Raw genomic sequence first — 19,148 nt, 5'->3', positions numbered from 1 at the left:
GAAGATCTGGATTAAGCAGTGCGAAAATAATAAGTCACAGCTGCATCAGATGTATAACCTAATCTTGGAACAGATATTCGTCCTTGGAAAAGACACAGACTTCAATCGGCAGCTAGAGTTCCTCGGAGCACTTGCGCTAACTACCTTGCCACTTTCCCTTGCCTCTCTCACGTCTCTCTTCGACCTGGGGACAAGCGAAGTCACCTGGTGGCTTCCAATTCTGCATCCCGTATTAGACATCCCTTCCGATCCTCACTTACCTTTGCGATTGCTCCATAAGTCCTTTGCCGACTTCCTTTTCCGCAACGTCAACCCTGACGATTCCCCGTTGCATTTGAACGCTTCAGAAACGCATGCTGTATTAGCTACCCAATGCATTCACTTTATGTCTAGAAGACTGAGACAAGACCTCTGCGGGCTTCATAAACTCAATGCAAGTTCTGACGAGGTCGATTCCAGAACACTGAGTCGCTGCATTCCACCTGAACTTCGGTACTCCTGTCTTTATTGGGTCTATCACTTACAGGCTAGTCGGCGCCGGCTCGAAAATGGTGATGGAATTTACGATTTTCTCCTTCAACATCTGCTTCATTGGTTCGAAGCATTGTCACTTCTGAAGCTGGTGTCTGTTGGTCTGAAAGCACTTCAAGATTTGGCTGTTCTAGTTAAGGTTTGTTCACGTCCCATACGGCCTTTGCCTGTTCTAACTGCTATAGGACTCACGGAATAGTACACCTAAGCTAGTTAGTTTTGTGGAAGATGCCACCAAAGCTCTTTTTAGCTTTGGGCCAATTATAGAGGGTGCGCCGTTACAGACGTATGGCTTGTTGCTGTTGTCCTCCTCTGTTACAAGCCAAGTTCGGCAACAGTTTTGGCATGAGCATCTTTCATCGTAAAATCATGTCCAAGGAGGACATAGATACAGAGGCTACAGAAATTCAATGGCAGATTAATCCTGTGGAAAGTACCATTAGTGTCAAGTAGTTAGACACATGAAGTATTCAATTGATCATCTTTCTTCTATTCATCCTACTTCATCATTCATTCGCTCCTCGCTTGATCAAACAACAAAAAAAAACGCTCCAACCCAGTACTATATACAAGAAATGCATCTACATCCTACTTCTCAGAGTAAATACACATTTACTTTCGGTAAGTGTTCCAGGCAGAGTGCATACGAGTCTTCTGGCCAGGAGTAAACTCCTCGTAACAAACACTACCAAAGTTAGTATCAGATTCATCAACATTCTCAGGAAAACTTACTCATCAGAATAATCCATGTAGTTGTGGATAGGGTCATCACCAGGCTGGTTAGGGCAAGTGTCCATCCTAGCAGGGCATCCACTCGTCTGTCTAGCCTGAGCAGGGGTATCGGCAACAAGATCTCCACCATTGCAACCATCCTGGAAAGTGTGGAAAAGGTTGAACCAGTGACCAACTTCGTGGACGGCAGTTCCTCCCAGATTGTAAGGAGCGGCAGTACCACCGGGAACGGTCTCAGCGACGATGACGCAACCGTCGCGGATAAAAGTGGAGGATCCGGTAGAGACGTTAGGCTCAGGGAAGAAGCAGTATCCAAGAGCCTCCATGCCGTCAAGCTTGGCAACGTCGGTGAAGTACAAGTTGAGAGTCTTGTAATCACCCTGGCGAAGCTGACGCTTCATGGCAACTTCACCACTACCAGAAGCCCAGTTGGCGTTGGTGGTGAAGGTTGTGTCGACGAGTCTGAACTGGACATCCGAAGGTCCATAAGCATCGTTCAGAGCCTTGAGTTGGGCTTGAAGCTTGGCCTTGGAGATGTACTTTGAGGAAGAGGAAGAGACAACGTGGAAGTAGGTGTCGACTGTGATAGAAGCAGCAGCGACTTTGGAAACTGACTCGATCTTCTTCAGGTTCTGGGCATGCTGGACTTGCTCGGCTGTGGGATCGGCGATGGCACAGCGAGGAGGAAGGGCTCGGCCAGTGAGGCCAGCGAGGGCGTTGCCAAAGAAGAGAGCGAGGGCGAGCTTGGAAACCATGATTGCGATTGAAGATGAGATGATGAGAATATGGATTACAATGTGAGTCTACACCTCATATTTATGCTGATATCTACAATGAAGCGCAATCGTCTATTCCGCTGTCTCTTGGCGATCGTTTCCGCATATGCGATATCTCCGTTGACTCAGATCAAAGGTTCATCCCATCATGGCATAAAGCATAGTCCTTATCTCCCCGTAATAGGAGCTAGATTGAACAGCTCCATCATGAAGCCTGTTGACCTGCCGTATTGTGTACTTTTCTACCCGAGCCTACGCTGTTTGTACTCTAGTGTAAAACAGCGTACCCCTGTACCTTCTGTTCCTGGCAGTGTGCGCCGTACGAGAAAGCTGGAGTCACGCGGGCAACTTGTTATTGTTCAGACGTGATTGGTGCGTTAACCCTGGTTATTCCCCTTGTGAGTTCAACAAGCATTATCACCAAGTTGCAACTACCGAAGGGAGATATGGGGAACCTTTGCTAGTGTTGAGTAATAACGCGATGTCGCGATGTCAGGGATAGGGCTTGGCGTCGGCCAGTTCCGACTACGCGAGTCATATTCAATCACGTGCGATAAGATATCTCGTATAGCCGTAGGGTAAGTCATACCCGGTTGAAAAAAGAAATAAACAAGGTTAAAGGGAGATGTTTTTGCTGTTGCTAAAATGTAATTGAAATAGGCTACTGAAATAGATTTTATTATTTTAGTAATTCTCTAAGCTGCTGATATTCTTATTACCTCGGGAAACGAGTTTTATTCCTTTTAAGTATCTATGCAAAGAAGTGATTTTCTTAAACGCAGGTCAAACTACTAGATACCTTTGACTAACAGAAGTTCCCAGCACAAATTCTAAATAGCTGTAGTACATATTCAAGTGAAAGAATGAATAGCCGGAGACTTGCAGAGGAACAATTCAGTTTCAGTAGTATGACTTTCCGCTTGTCTGCATTCCGTAATACCCAACATTCCCTCTATGTTATTTTAGCTATCCAAGGTCCACTTTCTTTCGATTTTACAACTACCTACCACAAAGTATTTGAACTTTTTTTTTGAGAATTGTACCTTACAGAGACATTACATAGCTTAGTTCAGTTCTCTTACCCGTAACTCCCAATTACATTATCGTTAAAGTCAGAGTTGTTTATCCAGATCTGGGGCATCAACACCCCAAAGGTTTCGCCAGCTCTCTCAGGCGAGAAATGCACCGTTGGCCTAATTTGATCAACACCTCATTGTCCTATGCGTAAAGCCACACACTGTTTATAAATAAAGGTACACTGCTTAGAAGCTCAGCTATGTCTATGATGAATATCGAGAAGCTCACATGACCATCCTCAACTTGAGTTTGTCCTGCTCTACAATCTCGTCTTTCTTAGCGATAAGTTCCTCCATATCCCATGGACAGCTTACATACCGCCCTCCAAGCCACTCTCTGCGTTCAGAAGCCAACCATGCGATTGTATCACCAGCTATATCAGGCTGATGAGGAAGTGCGTTCCTAACCGCTTCGGGTGCTCCTTCGGTAATCTTTGTTTTGATCGCGCCCGGATTCACACAGAAAGCCAAAAGTCCTTGTTCTGCATACTCAACTTGCAGCGACTCGGTCCATCGTAGTACTGCAAGCTTTGAACTTCGATAGCTGCCGCTGCCGGGACGAACACTCAACGCGCCTGAAGACGATACGTTGATCATAATGCATGAGCCACCAGACTTGGCATAGCTTGATAATTGCATTGGGAGGAACATACGCGCCATGTTGAATAGTCCCCGAATGTTAACTTCCCATGTTCGCCAGTATACTTCCGGGTCTGAGTCGAGGAATGGTTTGTATGGTTCCATGTGCGCAGCATTGTTGACAAGAATATCCAATCGCCCGCTGAACTCTTCTGTTACTGAGTCATACATTTCCTTGACGCTATCCTGACTTGAAATGTCAACCTTGTAGCAGAGCACCACGGGCTCTGGGCGGTTGGCTTGCTTTGCGGCTGACTTCAATTTGTGAACGAGCTGATCAGCTATGCCGTGCAAATCAAGGCATGCTATAAAAGATGCTCCCGCTCGTGCAAAGGCTGTAGCAGTGGCAAAACCAACTCCATCCTCCCATGCTACTCCAGTAATAAGGACATGCTTGCCGACTAGGTTCAGTTTCAAAGGCGAAATATAGTCGTAGGACGTGGCATGGTGGGTAAGTATATAATCAGTGCCAGTGGGAAGCCTCCTTACACTTGACATAATTAAGTAGTATTGGTAGGTGAAAAGATCAATGAGATCGGGTTTCTATCTCTCGGAAGCTGCGGGATTTGTACCTTAATGATGTGCCGATAGCGGAGGTTATTGCTTAGTAATGTGGAGGAGATCGGAGTTTAGCACTATCCCGAGGGTGACTTATGCTGCTCACTATCTCTTCCAATTGAACTAGCTGAGCCCTTTCACCTGGGAGACGGATGAGAATCGTGGTAATTGCCCTAGAGAATTCCAGCCTCTGAACGTGAACAAGGTTCACTCTTCCCATCCATTGAGGCTTGACGGTCAGGTTCTACATGCCATCAATCCTATGGTGAAGTTAGGTCAGTCTGTTGCTTTTGTCTCTGGCTTTGGCAAAGAATACCGTGGCTGCCAAAATGGAGCGTTTCAAATATCCAGTGCGTGGTCATCATATTTTGGATGGCAAAATCCTCTATGAGATGAACGTTTGGGCATTCCGTGAGGAAGTTGCTCTCGTTCAGCACGAGCCCAAGCTCCATTCCGGTATTATTCGTGAGAACATCGCCATGGGTGTCCCCAACGAAGACACCTCGTCAGTATCCGAAGACGACATCATCCAAGCCTGACGCTCCGCCACTGCCTGGGATTTCATTTGCAGCCGACGGTATTCAACTTTCCGGCGACCAACGATAGCGCATCGCAATTGCCATGGCCCTCATCCGAAACCACGTCTACTTCTCCTCGACCAGGCAACTAGTGCTTTAGACACCCAGTTCGAGCGAGTAGTCCAGGACGCGCTGAATGAAGACGCCAAGACGGGCGACATTTTTACGATTGCTGTTGCTCATCGATTGTCGACTGTTCGTCACGCTGACATGATCTGTGTTTTTCACAATGGCAAGACTGGTGACGGGAACATACGATGAGTTGTTAGCTAAGAGCGACATGTATAAGAAGATGTGTGAGGCGCAGAACCTTGGGCATCAATGCTGGTAGTTGGAGGTTCACACCCATTTCATTCTTTTATTGTGTTAATCATTTTTGTATGCAAATAGTAGTAGACAGCAGTAGACTTAGACTACTTGAGGCCCAGTGCATTTGATACACCACTCAACAGTGTCTAGAGAGTTAATTATAGATCGTTTATTGTGAATTCCACCTTCACTCTTCTAGATCATTCTCTAACGTAGTGTAGTCCCATCAAAGGCAGTGTCTTTGACTTGATTGGCATTTGATGACAGCCTTGGCAAACTAAAGCTGAAAAGGTCGCGCCTTTGAGTGACATCGATAAACCCCGCCCTACCATTGACATTGACTGTATCCACTTTTGGAAAACAGCAGAACATCACGATGGCTTTCGAGATGTATAAAAGCAACAAGGTAATATAGGGAAGTAGCAATGGGATATTATTACACATCAATCACTCTCAAAATGACCTACGATAAACCTACCAAGTCTTTCACTCTGCGAACTCACCAACCTGGTGACATGGACTACATCACTCACCGCCATGGAGCAATCTACGCAAAAGAATACAACTTCGACTACCGCTTCGAATCCCTCATCTCAAGAATCACAGCCGACTTTCTCGACAACTTCAACCCAGCCCTCGAACGCTGCTGGATTGCCGAAAAAGACGGTGAATTCCTTGGCTCGATCATGCTTGTTCAGGACAAGAAGCCCAAGACGGCCAAACTGAGACTATTGCTGGTGGAAGAGAGCGCTAGAGGTCTTGGAGTCGGGACGGCGTTGATACAAGCGTGTATTGATTTTGCCAGGGAGGTCGGATACGAGGGTATTGATCTTTGGACACAGAGCAAGCTGGAGGGGGCAAGGAGATTATATGCTAAGGCGGGATTTGAGATGGTTGAGACACAAGCTCATTGTGATTGGGGAGTTGATGTGATGGGGGAATTTTGGACCATGAAGTTGTGAAAAGCAATGTTATATAAGAGGCTTGGCTGGAAGTCTAGATCAGGGCCGGTGGAGGATGAGAAATTGTCAAAAGCAAACAGAGAAGGTCAAACCGGGTTAATGGACTGAGTCAAGTTCATAAGAGCAGTATTATAGCACGGGAAGTGAAGGTAGTTGAGACATGGCTGCAGAGAGTTTATCCTGTGAAGGATAGTTAAATGCCAAGTGCCCCGAAAAAAGCAAACGGAACGTTCTCACCAATCGCGTCGGCCATTGTGAGACCCGTCAAAAACTATTGGATTGCCTAGCATATCCCGCTATGTGCCGCGATATCATGACTCGTTCCTGAGTCTAGACTTGTCAAATAAACCTCGGCTAACATGGGTAGTGGATGAACTGGATCATGGCTCAGCAATATCCACTCAACACATCATCTGAGAGCACGGAATAGAGGCAAGTCAAAAGGGATCGAGACTACTCTCGGTAAGGCTCAGCTGATGGAGAAAGGTCGGGAAATACGAGGGCGGGAGGGAGCGGATGCGGAAGCGGGCCGGTAGCATCAGTGGGCCTGATCAGAGCGTTAATAGCCGTTTACAGGGATCGTCAACCGCGTAGGTTCATATCATCCGTCCACTTCGGATCCGCAATGTGATTTAATGTTTCCAAATGTTTAGGGTAGATAGTCTGTTTATTGCTTGCTGGGTCGATGATGTTGGAATAAAGCTGGATTAAGCTGATCGCGGATGCATGTAATCGACTTGGCAGTTGTTGGTAGAATTTCTTAATGAATGATTTAGTATCAGACTGTCGTTTTTACTCCATCTTCAGACTTCATAGAGACTGGGGATCTTAATTCCTTACAGTGATCTGATGAGAGTGAGCTCGTCTAAACCTGCTTCGTGTTACTCTACTCCGGAGTCTCTTGACAAATGCATTAATCCCGGCGGCAAATCTCTTCAACCCAACCAATCACTCACAGCCATCCCACTTACATCCAGCCCCTTGTACAACCGTGCCTCACAAACACTTTTCGAGTTTGCCTAAAATTCAGCTCAGAAATCACCCAGTTCTTGGCACGAAATCAGAACGATGCATAATCATGATTCATCCAGAAACTTCAACGGACAACACCTCTTGATCAAAACAGGTTTTGGCTAACTCTTCAAGCCTCAATTCATGTTTGTGAAAATAAGGCCTCCCACGTTAACTACTACTGTAAAACCACATCACACCGAGCGCAAGCCCATTGATGTTCTTTGTCTCGAGGTCGCATAAGCGCAAGCCACATTGTGTTCACCGTTCAAGATCATCATCGTGGCTTTCAACTACTGTAAACTACTGAAATTATGTCTTGTACGCCCAACGATAGACAGCCATGATATGTAGATCTTGGTGTTGTTCAATTTAGCATCTATCATGTTTATTCTTTCGGCAGTGATCATCGGAGATATTTCAATAGCGTAAAACAGGGGGGGCTTGTCTGTGTCTGTCCAATTGGACGCCATTGTTCCTAACGTCGCCTCCAAGAGGACGTGGTCCAATAGTTGGCTGAATAAACCCTTGTCAAATTAGAGAGACGAATGCCCCCTGCTGCTCTCCTTGATTTACAGGTGGACTCTCCGTAGCTGAACGGAAGCTTTCATCAACAAAGAAGGTGATTTTGCAGATCAAATCGGTCAGGCACTCGGAGAGCACAAGAGCAGTTACTTTACAGGGTTTCAAGACATTATCGTGTGCTTTTTGTGGAACAGGGATGTATGAGATTGTCATTGAATAAAAGGAATGATATTATTGGGTGTCATTGTTCTTGTCTTGGATGCATGTCTTGGCTGTTGAGTATGTTTTGTTTTACTGCGCTGCACACATGGCCGATTACCCGCTGATTGGGGAGAAAGAAAAGACAACCTTCTCTACCAAATTCTAGCGGTACAGTACCTCTCGTGTCTCGGGTTTTATTGTACTCCGAGGTCCACTATGTCTTAGTCACCTCAGGGCACTTCTAAGCCGAGACACTCGCTAGTGAGAAAACACCGCTAAAGTAGCCCGTAACTTAATTACCTGCAAGCGTAACGGTAATTGCAACGTTCATGCTTTCGTCAGCCTTATTTATGAGAGTTAATGTTGTACCTGTAAGCAGGCATAAAAATGCAATAAAAACAGCATCGATCATCGCTGCAAAGCCACGAATATCGGATCTCACATTTGCTGACGCTTTCCTGGGACCAATTGCAACAATCTCGTGTTTGCTCCGGACCATCGGATGCAGCGCCTCTGCCGATCGCTGCATATTCCCAAACGGTAAGTCGACATATTCGCAGTTACATTGACAGGAACGGGATGATTGCTTTAGTAACAGCAGTGGATCTTCGTATTAGGAAAAAGAAAGCATCAGGTCAGAACAGACAGTAGAGTCGCATTTCAGTTCGAAAAAGAAACATGTCAGGCGAAAAAAAGAAATGTTACTCCACGATGCTGCATGCCCCATAAAAGAAACACTCGACAGGTGGACAGGCTAATTTTACTAGGCCTCGACTTCTTGGTCTGTAAGTAATAGAGGGGCATGCGACTTCCGTCGAGTAAAGCGGGTGTCGTTGACGACGTGGCTATCCAGGGGTGACCCTTGTGTCGCACAGGCTCAATCCACTACACGGCATTCAAACGGTTCTCTGTAGTGTTTTTCAGCTGCTGTGTTGCACATGGAATGTCATATATCAAGAATTACTTGGCAATCTAGCAGCCTCACCGAGAAAAAGGACTTGGCTATCGAGAAAACAGGCAATTATGACGACCATCCGGAGGGAAAGTCCCGATAAGAAATCAAGGCATGATGTGACACGGGCTGCTTTGAGGCTCTGAGGCTTGCCTTAACTACAGTGTACTAACTCCGGGATACGGGCGTTTATTCGACTAATGGCTTAAGCGGGCGTTTATCGTGCCCGCACCTCAAACAAAGCCACGGAGGTATCCGTGTTGCATTAGAGTTTACCAACTAATAAACTAATGTTTGTTTATAGTGCAGAGTAGTAATGGATGTGCCACTGGCAAATTCCAAAGAACAGAGTAGTAATCGGTAGTTACACCAAAGCATAATGCATCCCGGTCAATAGAGCATGAACGATATGATCTGAGTGATTGTCATGGGGTTTCCCGCCCAGTTGTAGATCAGCAACAGGGGGGAGGGTACGAGGTCCACTGCACTCTGATCCTAGGTCAAGCTGAATCTTGTTGAGGATCGCGAGATGAATTGGTCAAGGCCTCGTATGCAGTCCGAGGAAACACGGAGAGAAAACAAGAAAGTGGCTGGTCATCTCAACTATAAAGACCCATCAATCCTCCCTCCAAATCTCAATTCCTCATCAGCAATCAACAGCATCTTCCAACAGCATCTTCAACACTCACAACTCTTTTTCCAAACCCCAAAAACCAACAACTCCATCAAAATGCAGTTCTCTACTCTCGCCTCCGTCCTCACCATGGCCGTCGCCGCCATCGCTGCTCCCGCCGATACCCTCGAGGCTCGCACTGGCGGCGGCAACAACGCTGTCTGCTCTGCCCAGAACAACCAGGTCTGCTGCAACGGTCTCCTGAGCTGTGCTGTTCAGGTTCTCGGCAGCAACTGCAACGGTAACTCTTACTGCTGCAAGTCTGACGCCCCCGTCGTAAGTTCCTCATCTAGCTTTCTATTCAGAATAGTATCTAACAGTCGCAGGGCGCTCTTGTCAACGTTGCTCTTCTCAACTGTGTCAAGCTCCTCTAGAGGATGCAACTTGAGTTCGCTGTCTCTGATAGCGATGATTGCTAGGATATGCTGGATGGGTCGATTGGTTGTATATTGGGAACAATGGTGTTGAGGATACTGACGGGGAAGGCCTTGCTAGCTACTCCGTGTCAATGGGCAATGACTGTTGATCATGTATTCACTTCTATGTCAAATCACTAGTTCAATACATATTGGGTTTATATATAAGCTTTGCAAATACCACTTCACAAATGTCGTTGAGATCGTATGAATCCCTACTCATTTTCAATGGCCCCTTCTGAAGCTTAAGTTTGCGGAAACGACGGCGCCATATGCTCATCTAACGTTACACCGAAACAGTCGTGGTAGATGGTCATTTCTCCATAACCGCCGGATATCTCGGCTCTTTCGGAACTCACCCGAAGCCCAACCAGCACAATCCATGCATAGACAACTCTATTAACTTTCACTATAACAATAAATGCACATTCTGGTAACTAGTTAAATCATACCCATGCTCAAACAAATCATTCCAAGCCGTATCAATACTCGGCGTAGGATACTCCGGCCTAACCGGATTCTGACTCTTGACTCCAAACCACGACATAAACTCCGTATCAATCTCCCCCTCAGCATACGAACTATTATCGAATATCGCCAGTGTCGCGTTTCCCAACCGTCGGATAATTTGCGTACTGCGTTCCCCGACTGTCTTGCCGTGTGAAATCTTGGAGACTAGTCGTACACATGTCTCAATATTAGACTCGACTACTTCCCTGGTTAATTCGTGGCGGACAACTGAACTTGCGCGGATGGAATACAGCATTGTGACAGCTGCCATGAACAGCGAATCGAGCGCCACGAATGTGTATATGATCTTGTTCTTGGCGTATAAGGCATTGTAGCAACTTATCAAGCTAATTGAAGAATCAGCGCACAGCCGAATCGCATCGGCGCTGCTGACTGGTGATGCGTGAGAGGGTCGGTGGAGATTAATAACTGCTTGGTGATACGCAATCTGAAACCACTCGGGAGTTTGGTACATTGACAGAGGAGCGAGATATCTCGGGGCGGACAAAAGCCACGCGTTAAGGCGAGTATAGTGTTGTTGTCTGATGGCGTCCAGGTTGGAGGATTCTAGATTTGCGCCGCCTGCTGAATGAAGAGCTGAATAAATCCCTCCGTTAATTTGTCGAAGTTCCACGATGTGGCGAAAGGCTGACATGTCTCGGACGTCTGGGAGGATATTAGGTATGGCGCGGTCTGATGGGCCTGCGATTTGTTCGTCGGAGAGGACCACGGGGAGAGGAATCGTGATATCGGCGTCTTGGATACCTAGCGGCCGACCTAGAGAGATAGACACGCTTCGATCCATTGTGTAAAGACTCCAGAATAGCCTCTTTCGCATCTCAGTGTCTAGAAGCGACCTATTTGCTAGACTTTCCTCCCTGTGCATATCGATACCAACCGCAAGTCTCAAAGCCATACCAACAGTATACCACAGATTGACAGACTGTGGTTCATTGCTTCCAAACAAACAAAGCAGCGATAAACATCGAATGCAGTCGATATCTTCAGCTGCAAGAACACAATCGAGATCTCGAGCAGCCGCATCAAAGAAATACTCGTGAGAGACAGGTGCATCAGAGCTGATGCGCGCTTTCTCAGAAGCCCCAATCGCAAGAACCATATGAACCTCAAAAGCAGACAATTTGTCTCTTATCTGTCCATTGCAGTACGGTATGTAATGCTGTTCCATGAAAGTCGGTCGATGAAGAACAGGATACTGCGGCCACCGTCGATCAAAAAACACATCAATCAACGCAAGACCATCTCGATGAAGATTAAACGTGTTCGACGTGGCAGTCGGAGGCGTATCGCTAGCAGAAAGCCCGTTCCACAATTGCCAGGCACCGCTTTTGAAGCCAGATTCCGAATTGCGAAACGTGGGAAGAAGCATGCGGCCGACGTAGCCTCTTTCAAGACTGGCTACTGAGCCATCAGGTTCATGACGCGCCTGAGATAGCGCCTCTGAAGGAAGTCTAGATTGCATGGACAGCCGCGTTTGAAGCTCATTAACGCGATCTTTCAGTCGTTCTACTTGTCCTCGGAGATGGTCGCACTCGCATTCCCTGTCTGGTCTTACGACGAGACGGTCTGAAGGTACACAAGGGACATTCGCAGCTGCACAAGCACCGCAAATAGGATGTCTGCCGTCACACTATCACCACGTCAGTCACCACTTTCCCCTCAGCGCAGTAGCACGTTACCTTTTGTTTCCTGCGTCGACATCTTTGACACGCTGCAGAAATCCGTTTTAGGCCATGGCGCGGTGATTTTATCCTATCAGCTGTGTCTGATTGTGTGTCGTAGACTGTTTCGAATACTGCGGGTAGTTCTCCGTCGTCTGTGGCGGACATTTTGGTTGTGGTTGGCGGTATGGATGTGTTTATGAGATGAAGCTGAGAATTGGATCAATGCCTGATGCGATGCGATAAGACTTATCGATAAGATGGCCAATCACCGATTTAATGCCGGAGCTGCCGAAGTGGGGCTTTTCGGTCCTATCATGACGCATGAGTGAGGCATTCAATTGAGGAAGGTACGGACGGACGGATGACAATGATCAATAACTTGAAAGACAATATTAAAAGTACTGGAGCGAAAGACAGTAGAGACTTGATTACATACAGCTTATAATGCCATAGATAGATGCTGGTATGCCTTATGGTTCTAGTAGTTAAGTGTAATAAATTCCAAATTACAATTTGTTCAAGATAAGGCTCGATTAACTCCATACCGCGTATCGAAATCCTGAGTATCTTAGATCTTGGTTAACAATATAGTAGCCAGATCTTATCATCCACTCTCTGAGTTATCAACAGAGGTTATTTCTCTACAGTCCATGTAGTGTTCAATGAACATCAAACTTACCCTACGCTATAAGAAGGAACTTGTAGCACGTGACCCGTAGCTGACTTGCGGAACCGGAACCGACCACGCTAAGCTTCGTTGATCCCTGGTGTCTGGTTATCCCTGACCTGCTGAAAAGGTCCTACGTCTACTTGTACTTGTTGTCTCTTTTCTCCTCGTTTTCAACCCCGCAGATCAGAAACATGGCTGCAAAGAATTACAATCTTGGAATTGTGATTTGCTGCCGGATGGATTAGTCAGTGCAGTATGACGGACGCTGGTATCATCAGCCTGATTGTGCGCCCGAAGATGCAACCTTTTCCTTTACCCTTTGTTCATTTTACCTTTTTCTGCGACTAACGACGTATTAACCACCATGGCAACTGGACTTGAGGCTCTAGGTGCTGCCAGTGCAGTGGTCCAACTCATATCATTTTCTACCAGCGTCATCTCAAAGGCGATCGACGTCTACCAAGGTAGACCATTGTCTGATAGTAGCGTGGAAGAGTACGCTAAGGAACTTCAAAATGCCGTCGCTCAAGTTGAGCTCTGCTGCCAAGGTGCCAATATGCAGCAATCGGCACATGAGCGTAAGATCACAGAGATTGCCGAAAAGTGTCGGAAGTCTGCTCAAAAACTTCTTAAAGAATTGAAGTCTCTAAGCACGCACCAGAGTGGCAAAGCTCGCAATGCCTTCAGTTCAGCATTGATAGCCAGGTATCGCCAGAACACGCTACGGGATCTGGAAGAAATCCTTCGAAAGCAAAAGGAGGGTTTGGAAACTCATCTTCTCGCGTATATATGGTAAATCTTCTCCTGTTTAATCGGAATTACCACTGACTGGCAACAGTACTCAAACTCAAGCCGTGGCCTTGATACAGAGAAACGAGTTTCAAATTCTCTCGAATCATGCTCAACACCTCGTTAGACAGATTGCAGAGGGTAATACGAATCTTGAAAGTCGTGTCCAGGCAGAACACGGCGAAACCCGTGCTCTCCTCGCTAAAGAAGTGAAGGATACGGGAGAGCAGGTCACTTCTGAGGTCGCTACAGCTAGTCAAAGAACGAGGTTCCTTGACAGCCTGAAGTCTGATAACATGAACCAACGTTACAACGATATCACGGATTCGGAAGACGCCACATACCGGCGCATATTTGCCGCCTATGACGAGGCTTGCGATGATATGTCTGAGCCATTTGAGACTAAGACAGAGTCGCTCTCAGACGACCATCACCTTGGCAGTATTGACAAAGGGTTAGACCAACTCGCTAGTTGGTTACAGACCAGTGACTCTCTGTTCTGGATTAGCGGAAAGCCAGGGTCGGGTAAAAGTACCTTCATGAAGACTATAGTTAACAGCAAGTCTGCGAAGATGTTTTTGGAACGCTGGGACCCCCGAGCGGAGATTATCTCCCACTTCCTTTGGAAGATCGGTTCCAAACCACAGAATTCCGTCAAAGGGCTTCTGTGTACCCTCAGTTACCAAATCCTTTTACGTCACAAGGGCCTTCTTAACTCAATCCCCAATTTCCAAGATCTGGTACTCTCCAAGTCGTCGTATCACGACTGGTCGCTTGGAGAAGCTAAGAGCCTTCTTTTGCACTTGCTGAACAGCAGTGATAAGTACTACTGCATATTCATTGATGGACTTGATGAGATCAATGACGAGGAGGGTTCTGAGGCTATCCTGAACATTGTTTCCAAACTCGCAGAACAACAACATGTAAAGGTCTGTGTGAGCAGTCGACCTGAACATCAGTTGGAGCTAGGGTTAATGGCTCTGCATGCATCAAACATCAAGATGGAATTGTTTACGGCTTGCGATATGCAGTTGTATGCTGAGAAGGAGCTGGAACCACTCAAGGCCTCCGGTCTGATTCAAGATACCGATTTCACGCAACTTGTCTCCATGCTTGTCAAAAAGGCTAGCGGGGTGTTTCTCTGGCTATGTATTGTAACTCGAAGTGTCAAGGAGGGAGCGAAGAACGGAGACTCCTCATCCGAACTCTCCTCAAGGTTAGAGCAACTTCCGGGCCAACTTGAAGATCTCTACAACGATATGTGGAACAGATTGAATCATAACGTGCCCATATACAAGGAGACAGCAGCATCAATCTTCCGGTGTGTGATTGAAGCGCGGAGACTGCCTTATATTAAATATAATGATGGTGCAGTGTTACTCCGCAGCGGTCCCCCGACGATAGTCGCAATCGGCTATGCAGTTGTTCCAGACTTCGCAACGGAGTTCGCGCAGTCGGCCACAGAACCCGTGGCTTTGGATCCACTGCCCTCATGCAAAAAGATGGAGGAGATGATCAAGATTCGTTCCGCCGGTTTACTAGAGGTAGAAAGGTCCGAGGTACCTCTGGGAAAGTATAATCCAACGATCTGGGAGTTGGAAAATGCCCATTGGGTGGCCAAGTTTGACCGGAAGATAAGATTCATTCATCGCACTGCCTACGACTTTTTCGTCAGTACAGAAGCAGGGAAGGCGATTCTCAAGCACAGCAAAAGCACCTCTGTGGATTTGCAGTTAAAAATGTTGGAGAGCTACCTTTGCTTGGCCCAGTTGCTATCTACCAGATGCCCTTGTTTCGTTAGGGATATATCTCTTATGTTTCAAATCCTACGAGCTGTAAAAATTTTCGACCCAGACTCGACGAAGAAAGCCCAGTACGAACAACATATTTCTCCAATAATGGCCAGGATTGAAAAAGCATACAGCTATGGATATGTCAAGAATGACCATACAACCGGAAATTGGTATTCATCTTTACTTGGCCTAACAGCCCAGTGGGAAACCTTTGACGGCTTCACTGTATCCCACGCCAGAAAGATTGCTCCATCGACGGCTGTCGAAGATGTATGGCGGGGGGTGTGGAGCAGGAACTTTCCACCAACCGAGGATGGTCTAATCTCATCGATGAGACTCATCAAGGAAACGTTGCCTTTCTCATCAAACTGGCATCATGATTATAGCTACACTCTCAACGTTTATCAACGTCGTGCCCCAATCATCTGGAGGCACACACCGTTCACAAGACTTCTTGTAGAAGGTCTTTCTCTTATTACCTGGATAGACGCAGTCTCCAAATTCGGCAAGAAACCCATCAGCGAAACGGCACTGTCCAACTTTCTCGATCTATTACTGAACGCAGCCTCGACTGTAACAAACTGGGATAGCTATATGATTGTTGTTAGTCAGTTCTTTCCAACAAAAGGGGCCATCCTTGCCATCCCTTCGCTGTCAAATCTCGGTGTATACAGTGCTTTATGCCAAGCTACTCTGGGTAACCCTACGTCACAGAATTTAGACCTTGGATGGGTATTCTATCACCAGGTATCATTGAGGTTCATGTTCCAGAAGGTGGTCGTAGATCTTACTTCCAGAGTCAGCGTCCCGCCATCTCTACCCGATCAACTGGACGAGATCTTACAAACGTGCCAAGGTTCATTACCTCGGGCTCAGATTCTTATCAGATTAGAAGGGCATCAAACCGCAAGGTGTTATCAAATTGCATCACAAGCGCCAGTTGAAGCTCTCGATAGCATCTTGTTTACCAGATTGTCGCATAAAGATCAAGTTTCAATGCAACTAGAAGAAGAAATATCCTCCTTAACAGAGGATCCCGTAGCAACCAATGTCACGTCTTTACAACTGGCATTTGAAAAACTAGCGCAACTAGGCTACGGCCTTTGCATCAATACAGATGCTGGGGCGTGGCCCGAAAACTTCCAAAGAAGTTTAGTCTTTTCGATGGAACAAGGATTTATAGATATCTAGTAATAAAACAGTATTAGCTCCATTGATAATCTTAAACATTATACGGTATATTGCCTAATCTTCAAAGCTGCAGAAGAACATATAGAATTGCTACAGAAAGTCAAACGTTTCTCTACGTTCCTTGAACTATCTAGATTTTCGCTTCCATGTGCACCAGGGCTATTGAAATGCTTCAATCACCACGACCCCAGAATCAACGGGAACTTTGCAATACGAGCGACATTCAATCTCGGGCGCCATATCCCTCTCTAAATAGGTGATCTCAAGGTCGGCCAGTTATGGCTCGTCCCGACGCTGAGAGCCAGGTCAACTACTGATAGATAAAAACGGTATAAAACACGACCACTTGATCTCCAAGACAATAATGTCCTCCAATCTACCGATGACCCGCCTCCCCGATATCGCGAAGCTAGTGGCGTAGCGTGGACCGCAACTAGGGAAACACCTGTCCCAAAAACATACCGCAAACAGACTAGTCTTATCATCCATTCCCCGGATTTCCAACGCCTATCATGTTACCTGTTTGGTAATAGTCTTTCCCCAGATGTAACTCCCTCAGCCTAGGTATTAAAGTCTCCAGTACATCTTGTCTTCTTTGCTGAAGTTGTCAATACTGATTATTATGTCTCCTAAAACAGAATCCATTTATCGAACCGAGAGTTCTGGTCAAGGAGCCATCCAAGATGTCTCAACACCACAGCTCCGGAAGAACAGATCCTTTATCTCGGTCCTGGGTATGTCCCTCGCCATCACTGCTGTACCGTATGGCGTCGGCGGTCCTTTGATCTCGACCATCTACGGCGGTGGCCAACTCTCCCTCTTCGTTGGTGTCTTGGTTGTTGTCTTTCTCCAAGGCGCCGTGGCTCTGTCCCTCGGCGAGCTGGCCTCGCGATACCCTACCTCTTCCGGCGTATACTACTGGTCGTACCGCCTCACCGAGAACAAAAGCTATCAACATGCAATTGCCTACTTCACAGGCTGGGTGTGGTTGATCGGAAACTGGACGATCGCTCTATCCGTCAATTTTGGCTTTGCTTCTATTATCGTCGCAACGGTTACTATGTATCGACCCGACTGGACAGCCACCGCGAACGAGACTCTATATATATTCTTTGGCATTTGCCTTCTTATCTTTCTGCTCTGTGCTGTTGCCGACAAGGCTTTGCCGCTGGTTGATACTGCGGCTGCTATCTGGAGCGTTGTCACGACTGTCGCCATCCTGATTGCTTTGGCTTGCACTGCTAATGAAGGAAGGCATTCAGTGACCTATGGGCTAGGGCATTTCGAACCGAGTATATCTGGCTGGGGCAACTTTTCTTTCTTCATTGGGTTGTTACCCCCTGCTTATGCCCTTTCGGCTATTGGGCTGATCATGAGCATGACTGAGGAATGTGCCAACCCAGAGATTGAAGTTCCCAGAGCCATCACCATGTGTATTCCTATCGGTGGAGTATCCATGCTGGCATTTGTTCTGCCGATCTGCTTCACTCTACCGCCGTTGGAAGATGTCCTCGCTGCTCCTTATGGCCAAGCACTGCCATTCATCATCGACACTGTCACTGGATCAAAGCCCCTCAGCTTGGCACTGCTTGTCATGGTTCTGTTAGTCACACTATTCTGTTCCATGAGCATCACAACAACAGCCTCTCGCTGTACGTGGGCACTGTCGCGAGATGGCATGCTCCCTGGGTCCAACATTTGGTCACGAACCGTCTTCAATCAACCGGTCTACGCCCTCGCTCTTGTCACAGTCATCGAGATCGCCTTAGGGTGTATCAACCTTGGCAGCACCAGCGCCTTCACGGCTTTTGTGTCTGTAGGCGTCGTCGCTCTGGCCCTAGCATATCTGATCCCGATCGCATTGAGCCTTGCTTTCGGTAGAACAGAAGTCTCCAAAGCAAAATGGTACCTCGGCAAAACCGGAACAGTAGCAAACTCGATCTCCGTCTTGTGGATCCTCTTCCAGCTTATTCTCTTCAGTATGCCCTCTGCGTTGCCTGTTACGGCAGAGACGATGAACTACGCCTCTGTTGTGCTTGTGGGTTTCTTGTTTTTGTGCGGGGTTTGGTATCTTGTCTGGGGAAAGAGGAGTAAGTGTCCCCCGAGCCAGTGTTAGAGTCCTGCTAATAATCCTAGCTTTCACGGAACCGAAGGTTGAGGCGGAGTGGATGATGAACTAGGATTGTGCGGGGTTGTTGATAGCGTAGACACTTAATGGACGACTAGCCGTATGTGGAAACTATTATGTCCAGTGTATGTGACTATCTAGTTGGACCATATAGTTGTAGATTAACTTGATCGATTGCCGAAAGAGGCTTATCATCTCGGCGTGACAGGTACCCAAACGTCGTAGCCGTATGATGACTTGTGATGTAATCACTGGCATTTTATGGACGATGACCGAGAGGGAAAGTCTGGTCGATTGTTATCCATTGAGCTTAGGGAATCAGCTGAGAAGCGAGATGAAGGAAGCTACCGTCTTGAAGCAATCCAAGAAGGATCCAAACTCAGACTGACTGTATCTAACGCTCTTCAACTCCTTATTTGGCCATTACTGAAGTGAACGATCTC

General features: G+C 46.9%; 7 protein-coding genes across 7 annotated transcripts; 4 read left to right on the top strand and 3 right to left on the bottom strand.

Moving 5' to 3' along the window:
- Positions 1–1,143: 1,143 nt before the first annotated feature.
- FIESC28_05358 (uncharacterized protein) lies at positions 1,144–2,018 on the bottom strand (the record flags this gene model as incomplete). Its single annotated transcript, XM_031159505.1, has 2 exons — positions 1,144–1,216; positions 1,264–2,018. The coding sequence occupies 2 exons, from the start codon at positions 2,016–2,018 to the stop codon at positions 1,144–1,146; spliced, it is 828 nt and encodes a 275-aa protein (XP_031016388.1).
- Positions 2,019–3,340: 1,322 nt separating this feature from the next.
- On the bottom strand, positions 3,341–4,252 carry FIESC28_05357 (uncharacterized protein; the record flags this gene model as incomplete). Its single annotated transcript, XM_031159504.1, has 1 exon — positions 3,341–4,252. One exon carries the CDS (start codon positions 4,250–4,252, stop codon positions 3,341–3,343), a length of 912 nt encoding a protein of 303 aa, XP_031016387.1.
- Positions 4,253–4,641: 389 nt separating this feature from the next.
- Positions 4,642–4,851, top strand: FIESC28_05356 (uncharacterized protein; the record flags this gene model as incomplete). Its single annotated transcript, XM_031159503.1, has 1 exon — positions 4,642–4,851. One exon carries the CDS (start codon positions 4,642–4,644, stop codon positions 4,849–4,851), a length of 210 nt encoding a protein of 69 aa, XP_031016386.1.
- An 806-nt stretch (positions 4,852–5,657) lies between these two features.
- Positions 5,658–6,161, top strand: FIESC28_05355 (uncharacterized protein; the record flags this gene model as incomplete). The annotated part of the gene is made up of 1 exon (XM_031159502.1): positions 5,658–6,161. The coding sequence occupies one exon, from the start codon at positions 5,658–5,660 to the stop codon at positions 6,159–6,161; it is 504 nt and encodes a 167-aa protein (XP_031016385.1).
- A 3,419-nt stretch (positions 6,162–9,580) lies between these two features.
- FIESC28_05354 (uncharacterized protein) lies at positions 9,581–9,897 on the top strand (the record flags this gene model as incomplete). Its single annotated transcript, XM_031159501.1, has 2 exons — positions 9,581–9,799; positions 9,850–9,897. 2 exons carry the CDS (start codon positions 9,581–9,583, stop codon positions 9,895–9,897), a joined length of 267 nt encoding a protein of 88 aa, XP_031016384.1.
- Positions 9,898–10,184: 287 nt separating this feature from the next.
- On the bottom strand, positions 10,185–12,299 carry FIESC28_05353 (uncharacterized protein; the record flags this gene model as incomplete). The annotated part of the gene is made up of 3 exons (XM_031159500.1): positions 10,185–10,335; positions 10,392–12,100; positions 12,150–12,299. The coding sequence occupies 3 exons, from the start codon at positions 12,297–12,299 to the stop codon at positions 10,185–10,187; spliced, it is 2,010 nt and encodes a 669-aa protein (XP_031016383.1).
- An 869-nt stretch (positions 12,300–13,168) lies between these two features.
- Positions 13,169–18,757, top strand: FIESC28_05352 (uncharacterized protein; the record flags this gene model as incomplete). The annotated part of the gene is made up of 4 exons (XM_031159499.1): positions 13,169–13,596; positions 13,643–15,993; positions 17,216–18,667; positions 18,714–18,757. 4 exons carry the CDS (start codon positions 13,169–13,171, stop codon positions 18,755–18,757), a joined length of 4,275 nt encoding a protein of 1,424 aa, XP_031016382.1.
- Positions 18,758–19,148: the final 391 nt, after the last annotated feature.

This window comes from Fusarium coffeatum, assembly GCF_003316985.1.
Source record: "Fusarium coffeatum strain FIESC_28 chromosome Unknown BRIP53273_contig_114, whole genome shotgun sequence".
Taxonomy (NCBI): domain Eukaryota; kingdom Fungi; phylum Ascomycota; class Sordariomycetes; order Hypocreales; family Nectriaceae; genus Fusarium; species Fusarium coffeatum.
Note: the sequence above shows the minus strand (reverse complement) of the source record. Positions and strands in the feature narration are given on the sequence as shown.